This window comes from Rhinatrema bivittatum, unplaced genomic scaffold (assembly GCF_901001135.1).
Source record: "Rhinatrema bivittatum unplaced genomic scaffold, aRhiBiv1.1, whole genome shotgun sequence".
In the NCBI taxonomy this organism is placed as follows: Eukaryota; Metazoa; Chordata; class Amphibia; order Gymnophiona; family Rhinatrematidae; genus Rhinatrema; species Rhinatrema bivittatum.
In genome coordinates this window covers 88,213-98,012 of record NW_021821134.1, presented here as the reverse complement: position 1 = coordinate 98,012, position 9,800 = coordinate 88,213, and the positions used below count along the sequence as shown (strand labels likewise).

At 46.6% G+C, this 9,800-nt stretch overlaps 1 protein-coding gene across 1 annotated transcript in view; it reads right to left on the bottom strand.

Moving 5' to 3' along the window:
- Positions 1-280: 280 nt before the first annotated feature.
- The window catches only part of LOC115082483 (CBP80/20-dependent translation initiation factor-like), a 44,763-nt gene continuing 35,243 nt past the window's right edge, over positions 281-9,800 (bottom strand). Inside the window, exon 5 of the mRNA XM_029586705.1 lies at positions 281-356. Within this exon, the coding sequence (XP_029442565.1) occupies positions 281-356 (76 nt within the window). The remainder of the gene's footprint in view (positions 357-9,800) is intronic.

The window sequence follows — 9,800 nt, the reverse complement described above, 5'->3', positions numbered from 1 at the left end:
ACCTGAGCTGCATTTGAACTAGTGACCTAAAGGGGGGACGGTATATGTGTATGTAAATATAAACATATTTATACATATACATACAAAACTATATGCAAGAGAAAGCATCTCTACGGTCACTCTCCGACCTGAAATAAACCAGACCAATTTTCTTTGAAGCCAAAACTCTGTCCACATACACCTTCCACTTTCCTCCCTCCCTCCCACCACACATGAATTTCCCCACCAACAAATAAAGCCGACTCCCTTACCTTCTCTGTTCTATGTGAGGCAGCGGTGCTTAGGGGCACTGCGCACTTTCCGATGAAACTGTGTAAAGTCGAGTTTTTCCGGCTGTAAATCCCCACGTTGCGCCGCTGCAGAGAAGAGACAGAGAACAATAAAAGTCAGGACTATTACTGTGGCACAAGCTGCGCAAACTCACACGTCTGAACACACTCCCCAGTTGCCCTTTGGTGAGCTCTGGCTACAGCTTACAGTAGCAGCTTTTTCCTCCCTCGTGGCGTTCTTTGCTCCCCATCTCTCACATCTTTCAATGTGCAGTATCCAAGAGACCAACGCTAACCAAAGAGCAGTCACATATGTACAGTCTAGAGAAAGCCCAGAGGCAGAGCAGTAAGCACTTAACAAGGGGCAATGCAGACTTTTCTCTACCTCAGTCGAGCAATGCCTCATGCTGAGAGTCCTAGACCTTTCATTTTCTATCCCTCGTCGAGGCACCTGGATTTAGGTTTTGTTGAAGTTATAACCATGAGCAAGACATTTTAAAGAATGAGGACTTAAAGAGGAATAAAACAAGGATGCATTCTCTCCCCAATTTTATTCAATTATAGATCTCTTTGGGGGACCACCCTCCCCCCCAGCCAGGTGGGCTTTCAAGATATCCACAATGAATATGCATGCAAATTTATCTCATATATATTCATTGTAGATATCCTGAAAACCTGACTGGCTACGGGGTCCTCCAGGACAGGGTTTGGGAACCATTGCTCTAGACTGTGCATTACCTGTAAGGTCTAGGAATGAACTTGAAGCTTAAGATGACAAAAAATTATGAATTAGTAAAGAAATAGCAACAGTATAGAAATATTACTATGGACAAAACTAGAACAAGTTAATAATATAAATAACTTCAGTAGCTGGATGACAGAACATGGAAATTATCTATAAGAGGCAAAAGAAGAACTGTGAATGGAAAAAAATGATTTTTGGACCTGTAACATAGTAGATGATGGCAGAGAAAGACCAATTGACTCATCCTGTCCAGTATTTCCTGTCCACACTCCTTATCTAGGATATAACTGCTTATCCAGGACAGTTTCTATCTTTCCCCATTATACTCCATCCTCTTGGGTAGCTCAGCAAGCAGAGTTGCTTACCTGTAACAGGTGTTCTCCTAGGACAGCAGGATGTTAGTCCTCACACATGGGTGACATCATCAGATGGAGCCTGGCACAGAAAACTTCTGTCAAAATTTCTAGAACTTTGACTTGGATACTGAGCATGCCCAGCATGCCTTAATCCATGTGTCCACGCGGGGTCCCTCTTCAGCGCGTAACATAGAATTACGAAAAAATAAAATTACAAACATAGGAGAAACCCAACTATGCAGGGTGGCAGGCGGGTTTCATGAGGACTAATATCCTGCTGACCTATGAGATAACCTGTTACAGGTAAGCAACTCTGCTTTCTCCTAGGACAAGCAGGATGGTAGTCCTCACACACAGGTAAATCCCTAGCTACAGGCTGTCCCCTAAAACAAAGGGACCAACAGACACCAAACCAAGTGCCAACAGGCACAACAACACTGGTGCTGTTGGTAACAGAGGGAAACAAACTGAACCCAAAAAAAAGGGCCCTAGGCAGGAATAGGTAGGTTTAGAGCTGAAAGAGATTCCTGAGGATGGACTGGTCGAAACTACTGTCGCGTCGGCCAGCCCTATCCAAATAGCAATGAAAGGCGAACGTGTGGAGAGAACTCCACGTTGTAGCCTTGCAAATCTGGTCCATAGGAACTGCCCGCAAGTGGACCACTGAAATCGCCATGGCTCTGACAGAATGAGCCTTGCATGACCCCCAAGCTGCAGTTAAGATGGAACTCCATCACCACCTTGGGCAGGAACTTAAGAGTGCGCACAGAAAACCACTTCGTCATGAAACTTAATCTAGTTATCAACAAGGAAAAAACTGAATACCTCATCTCCCAGGAAGACAACTACATTTCTAGAGAGACATCTTCCATTATAATCGGTCAACCACAAAAAGACATTACCTCCAATATCAATCCCATTACCACCAATCTAAATCCCATTACATCTATCCTGGACAACCTCAAAAACACTTCCCACATAAGAGATTTAGGCGTGCTTTTGGACAATCAGCTGAACCTCAAAAGATTTGTAAATAACACAACTATAGAGTGCTTTTTCAAATTACAAGTTCTGAAAAAGCTTAAACCCTTTTATACTCACACGATTTCCGTCTTGTTCTTCAATCAATCATCCTCACCAAAGTGGACTACTATAACACCTTGCTACTTGGCCTTCCAGACATCTCCATTAAGCCTTTACAGATGTTGCTGAACTCAGCAGCCAGGATCTTGACTAACTCTAATAAGAGAGACCACATCACAACCCATTCTCTAAAAACTCCACTGGCTTCCAATTAAATACAGAGTCCTCTACAAAGCCCTGACCATCATACACAAATCCTAAAATAAATTAGGTCCAATTGATCTTACCTATCAGCTTCGCACCAACAAATCAAGAGACCAATAAGAAAGCTTATCAAGGCATCCTTTTTGTCCCTCAAGCCAAAACTCCGCTAAGGAATAGGGCTCTCTCCACTGCAGGTCCTTCTCATTGGAACTCACTCTCACCAGACCTCAGACAGGACCCCTGCCAGCAGTCCTTCAAAAAAAAAACTGAAAACTTGGCTTTTCAGCCTAGCATTTCCCTGACTACTTATAGTCTACCTCCCTTGGCAATTATGACTTATTGTGCTATTAGCCCAATTTCTTTCGATACAACCATCAGCTAACCTAATTTCAATTTCCAATCCTCTTTGGACTTTCTGCAAGGCATCTGTATAAGATGAATACTTCAATTTCCATTTTATTTTAAATGTCCTATATGTTCTGCATTATATGCTCTTTGTTACTTGTTATATGTAATGCTTTTTCAAGCAAGTTCATTTGTTCAATGTAAACCGATTTGATTTGCATCCAATGCAAGAAGACCGGTATATAAAAATCCATAAATAAATAAATAAATAAATAAATGAATGAATGAATGAATGAATGAATGAATGAATGAATGAATGAAAGAAAGAACTTCGTGTATGGAGGATAAGTCACCAATGCCTGAAACTCACTGACTCTGCTTGCTGAAGTGACTGCCACCAAAAAGATGACCTTCCAGGTATTTCAGGCACAGGAGTTCAGCGGCTCGAAAAGAGCCTTCATCGGCTGAGCCAACACCATGCTGAGGTTCCAAGACACAGAGGGAGGCTTCAACTGGATCAGGCCTTGCATAAACCGTTCCACTAAAGGCTGCACTAAACATCCACACCTTGGTGGATCATGCACAAGTGCACCCTAACGAAGTTCATTTTCAAACTAGCCCCCAAGAGATGGAAGAGTATTTTTCGCTCCATAAGACGCACTTTTTTTCCCCCAAAAGTGGGGGGGAAATGTCTGTGCGTCTTATGGAGCGAATATAAAAAAAATTAAAAATCTAACAAAAACCCCTGCCCCCTCCTGACCCCCCCAGACCTTCCAAATTAATTTACTATACCCCCCACCCTTCCTGACCCCTCCAAGACCTGCCAAAAGTCCCTGGTGATCCAGCGGGGGTCCAGGAGTGGTCCGGGAGCGATCTCCTGGACTTGGGCCATCGGCTGCCAGCAATCAAAATGGCGCCGACGGCCCTTTGCCCTTACTATGTCACAGGGGCTACCGCTGGCATTGGTCGACCCCAGTGACATAGTAAGGGCAAAGGGCCGTTGGCGCCATTTTAATTGCTGGCAACCGACGGCCCAAGTCCAGGAGATCACTCCCGGACCGCTCCTGGACCCCCGCTGGACCACCAGGTACTTATGGCAGGTCTTGGGGGGGTCAGGGGGGTGGGGGGTTGTAGTCAATCTGGAAGATCTTGGGGAGGGGTCAGGAGGGTGGGGGTTGTATTTAATTAATTTGGAAGGTCTTGGGGGGTCAGGAGGGTGGGGGGTTGTTAATTAATTTAAAGAGTTGGGATGGGGTTTTTTTTTTGGGGGGGGGGGGGTTCCCACAGAATTAGAAAAATAAAAGTTTTCTGATCTGGGGAGTGGACCGAAATGGCCCTCCCCAGACCCGAAAACAAAATGGGGAGAAAAAAAATGTCATGCACTCCCCTAATTTGCTCCATAAGATGCACAGAAGCCCGGGGACAGAGCCGGTTTAGCACATTTTTTTTTTTTTAATTTTCCCCCTCTGAATCCTAGGTGCGTCTTATGGTCAGGTGCGTCTTATGGAGCGAAAAAATACGGTAATCAAGCAGTTTGTGAGAGGGATCCAGGCCATGTTGCTTACACCACACTGAAAGCCTCCTCCACTTCAGCCCATAAGATTTCCTAGTGGAAGGCTTTCTGGAAGCCACCAAGACCCGAACGAGACACATCATCTGAGAGGTCAAGGGAGCCACAGAATCAACCTCTCAACATCAACCTCATGAGAGACAGGGCCTGGAGGTTGGGTTGCTGCAGCCTGCCCTGATCCTTAGTGATGAGGTTCTGGGGAAGTTCCAGGCTGATCGGTTCCCAGAGGGAGAGATCCCATAGGAGCAGGAACCAGATATGCCTTGGCCAATGAGGGGTTATGAGGATCATAGTCCCCCAGTCCTGACGAAGCTTCAAGAGAGACTTCATCATTAGAAGGATCGTAGGATACACGCAAGGAAGGCCCTGGCCCCAGTTGCAAGTAAAGGCATCAGAGACTGGAGTGTCATCTGCCTGGTATAGGGAGCAGAACTAAGCCACCTTGCTGATGCAGGGGGATGCAAACAGATCCATGTCCGGGATTCCCCAGAGATGAAAAATCTGGTTTGCCACCACCTGGTTCAGGGACCATTCATGGTGCTTGAAGGCTTGACTCAACCAGTCCACTATCATGTTCTCCGTTTCGGCCACATATGTGGCTCGGAGCACCATTCCCTGGGACAGGGCCCAGGACAAGATCTGGACCGCTTCCTGACATAGGAGGAATGATCTCGTGCCCCCCTGCTTATTGATATACCACATGACAACCTGGTTGTTGGTTTGGATCAGGACCACCTTGCTAACTAGCCAATCTCTGAAAGACCAGAGAGCGTACCTGATCACCCAGAGCTCCAGGAAGTTGATCTGTCATTGTGTTTCCTGGGCAGACCACAGTACTTGGGTGTGGAGCTCTTCCACATGGGCCCCCCCACCTCAGGTTGGACGCGTCCATGGCAAGGACAACCTGAATAGAGGGAAATTGAAATGACACCCCTCATTTCAGATCAGACAGGTCCCCCCACCAGGACAAGAGGCCTGGAGAGATGGCATAACCCGGATGCGAACCCAGAGGCCCTGGGTGGCCTGACATCATCGTGACAACAGGGTCCATTGGGCCCTGCGCATATGCAATCACATAAAGAGAGTAACATGGATGGTAGTGGCCATGTGCCCTAACAGCCTCAACATTTGCCTTGCAAAGATCCGCAGGCTCCGCTGCACTACCCCCACAAGGAACACCAAGGTCAGTGCTCTGATGTGGGATGGAAAGGCCTTCGCCTAAGTCGTGTCCAGCAGGGCTTCGATGACGTCCAGCTGAGGTGATGGGCTGAGATGAGATTTCGGGTAGTTGATAATGAACCTCAATGACTTCAGCGTCTGGATGGTCAAACGCAAGGAACATGTCACCCCTACCTAGGTAGTGCTCTTGATCAGTCAATTGTCCAGGTAGGGGAAAACCTGCACTCCCAACCTATGCAAATGTGCCACCACGGCCAGGCACTTAGTAAAAACCCATGGTCCGGAGGCCAGACCAAATGGTAACACCCTGTACTGAAAGTGGAGTTCACTCACCACTAACCTAAGATACTTCCTATGACTTCGGAAGGTCTCGATGTGGGTCTCTTTCAAATTGCGGGAGCATAGCCAGTCCCCTATTTGTAAGAGGGGAATCAGGGTGCCCAGAGAGACCATTTTGAACCTTTCTTTTTTTAAAAATCTGTTCAAGGCCCTCAGATCCAGGATGGGACAGAGACCCCCAGTTTTCTTTTGAATCAGAAAATACCTAGAGTAGAAACCCCATCCCCATTGTCCTGGTGGAACAGGCTCGACGGCCCTGGCTGTTACTAGGGTGAAGGGCTCCACCTAGAGGATCTCCTGACACACTGTTGGCCCCCAAAAGGGGTTCTGAGGAGAATCTGGCAGAATACCCAATAGATTCAGCCTGTATCCCCATCGTATGATGGACAGAACCCACTGGTCTGAGGTGACACCAGTCCATCGATCTGTGAAGAATCGTAGCCGAACACCGACTGGAGGGTCCCACTGCACAGGAACGGGCGGCTGGCTTTTGCTCCCTCCCCTGCAGTCAAAAAATCCATAGCAGGGCTTGGCTGGAGCGCTGGATGGGGCTTTGGAGCTCACTATTGCCTAGAGCGTCCCCGAGAGCTCACCTGCTGCAGGCGGGAGCGAGACACTGGCAGGTAATACTTCTGCTGTTGATAGAAAGAGCACCTTGGGTTGTGCTGCCCCAACCTCCTGGCTGAAGATGATGGGTCAGAAGTACTGGCAGAAAGGTGCTGGAGGATCTCGTGATGGTTTCATGGTAGTCTCGCAACTGAGCCATCGCATCCTTCACCTTATCCCCAAAGAAATTTTCGCCAGTACATGGCAAGTCAGCAAGCCTCTCCTGCACCTCTGGCCGGAGGTCTGGGGCCCAGTGCCAAGCTATCCTGCGGGTGCCAATCTCAGCAGCTGCAACTCTTGCTGCCATCTCAAGCACATTGTAGGTGGAACGCACCTCATGCTTCCCGTACTGAAGGCTCTCTTGTACAACCACCAGCAAAGTCTCTTGCTGCTGTTGTGACAGTCTGTCGCCACCTCCCAAACCTGCTTCCAGAGGTTATGGGAATACTGAGTCATATAGAGATGGTAGGAGGCAATTTGGGCTATCAGCATGGCACCCTGAAAGACCTTCCTGCCCAGCATATCCAGCACCATGTGTTCCCTCCCCAGGGGAGCTGAGGCATGGGTCCGGGAGCACTTGGCCTTCTTTAAGCGCAGACTCAACCACCACTGACTGGTGGGGGAGCTGTTGTTTCTCAAAGCCAATAGTATGCTGGACCAGGTACACCCCAGCTGCCTTCCTATCTACAGGTGGCACCGTGAGGGGGTGTTTCTAAATTCTCAGGGGCAGCTCCTTGATTTTGTGGACTGAGACAGCCACAACCTTCTTCAGAGCATTCACAAACTGAAGACTTATACCACCACAAGACTGACTAAGGCAGAAGCAACAGAGAGGGACCCAGCACAAGAAGAAAAAGACAATTAACCAAAAAATGGAAGTTTTCCAGAAGAAAAGAGCATAAGCTCCAAGACTCCAGCATTTTGTGCCTGGTGTCTTCCTTCGTCATCCACTGGAACACAATGGCTTCCACCATGGCCCGAACAAACCCTGCAAAGGTTAAGTCCTCGGGCAGGGACCTCCATCTTTCCTCTGAGGGAGACTGGTCCAAGGGAAGGCCCTCGGAGTCCTCAGAGGAGGAATCGGAGGTGTCATCACCTCAGGGGTCATAAGAGGCATCGTCCTCACTGAAATCAGCTGGGGTGGCAACTATGACAGCTGAAGACAAAACTCCGATGGACAGGGCCCGGGAGGCTTTGGAATGCTTAATTCATCAATGGGTGCAATATTACCATTATCAGTTATACAAACATGGCAATCGGGCCAGTCATTTTATGACACACTTAATATGACCTAAGGGGCAGAAGGTGTCCATAATGGGTATCAAAGATGGTAGGGGTATACACGAGACTGCCCCCACGGCTATTGCGGCTCGGTTTCTAAGCTACTACAAGTCGCTGTATCGGTCTAAACCTATGGATATGGAAACCGCAAACTCTCCGTTTCATGCAGTTCAGTGGCCTCGCCTAACAACAGACCATATCACTGCGCTAAACAGTCCTATCATGAAATTTGTTCTTTGATTCAAAATTTGAAACTGGGTAAAGTTGCTGGCCAGGACGGCCTCGGCTTTGAATATTATACAATTTTGAGGTTTACCCTTCTATCCCCTTTGCAAAACTACTACACTATGTTAAACACCAATGGTATCTCAGCAGCTTCCAATCAATCTGTCATTGTGGTACTTCCTAAGCCGGGAAAGGATCCCTTTAGAGGTAGGCTCCTATCGGTCAATATCGTTAATTAATGTCGATGTGAAAATCTTAGCGACCGTCTTGGCATCTCTGCTCAATGTTATCTTACCCCAACTTATTCATGAAGACCAAACTGGCTTTGTCAAGGGCCGCCAGGGAGTGCGAAATGTAAGACGTCTCATGGCAGCACTGAGTTATCAGGACGTGGCGGAAGCCCTGATCCTTAGCTTAGATGTCGAAAAGGCCTTTAATTCACTATCTTGGGATTACCTGTTTTGGGCGCTGGAGAGAAATGGCTTTACGGGTGAATATCTCCAATGGTTACAGGTCTTCTATAGTAATCCCAGCGCTACTATCCTGCTTAATGGCACACCCACTGAGGCCTTCCCTCTACACTGCGGGGTTCGACAGGGTTGTCCCTTCTCTCCCCTATTAGTTGTATTAGCTCTGGAACTCTTTGCCATCCGTCTCAGAGGGGAAAAGAATTTCAGCGGGATTAGTGAGGACGGTCACCCCCTTAAGACTGCTCTGTTCGCATTTGACATATTGTTGTTTGTTGGTCGACCATGAAATAGTGTGCCAGTTATCATTGACTTGTTTGACCAATATCAGAAAGTGCTTCTAGGATGGTATTTTTTTTTAACAATGACCTTGCCTTTTGCACACTTTTTACCTTTGTAGATGCACCTTTCGACTTTTTTCTAACTATTTTTCTCATTTTATCAAAGTTTCCCTTTTGAAAGTTTAACACTAGAGCCGTGGATTTACTTACTGTCCCCCTTCCAGTCATTAATTATGGTCTCATATTATGTTTCTTCTTATGTGTTTGCCTATGTAGTATATCCTTAGTTTAGTGTGTTTACCTTGTCATCTTTGTACATACCTATCTTTGTAACTCATCTTACATTTGTGAGTGCCAACCCTGTACACCGTTTTGAACTAGTGTTTTTCACAAGGAATGACGGTATATAAAACACTCAAATAAATAAATAAAATTCAAATTTGATCATATTATGATCACTATTGTCAAGTGGCCCCACCACTGTTACCTCTCTCACCAAATCCTGCACTCCACTGAGTATTAGATCTAAAATTGTTCCCTCTCTCATTGGTTCCTGAACCAATTGCTCCATAAAACTGTCATTTATTCCATCCAGGAACTTTATCTCTCTAGCATGACCTGATACTTCACTTACCCAATCAATATTGGGGTAATTGAAATCTCCCATTATTACTACACTACCAGTTTTGTTAGCTTTAAAGTCTTGGCATTTCACTGTCCGTCTCATCATTTTGACCAGGTGGACAGCAGTATACTACGCATGGCCTACCACAGTAATACCAAGAACATGATCTCACAATCTCTGTCCTTTCAGACACTTGTTCCTTATATAGATTACAAAACTAACATT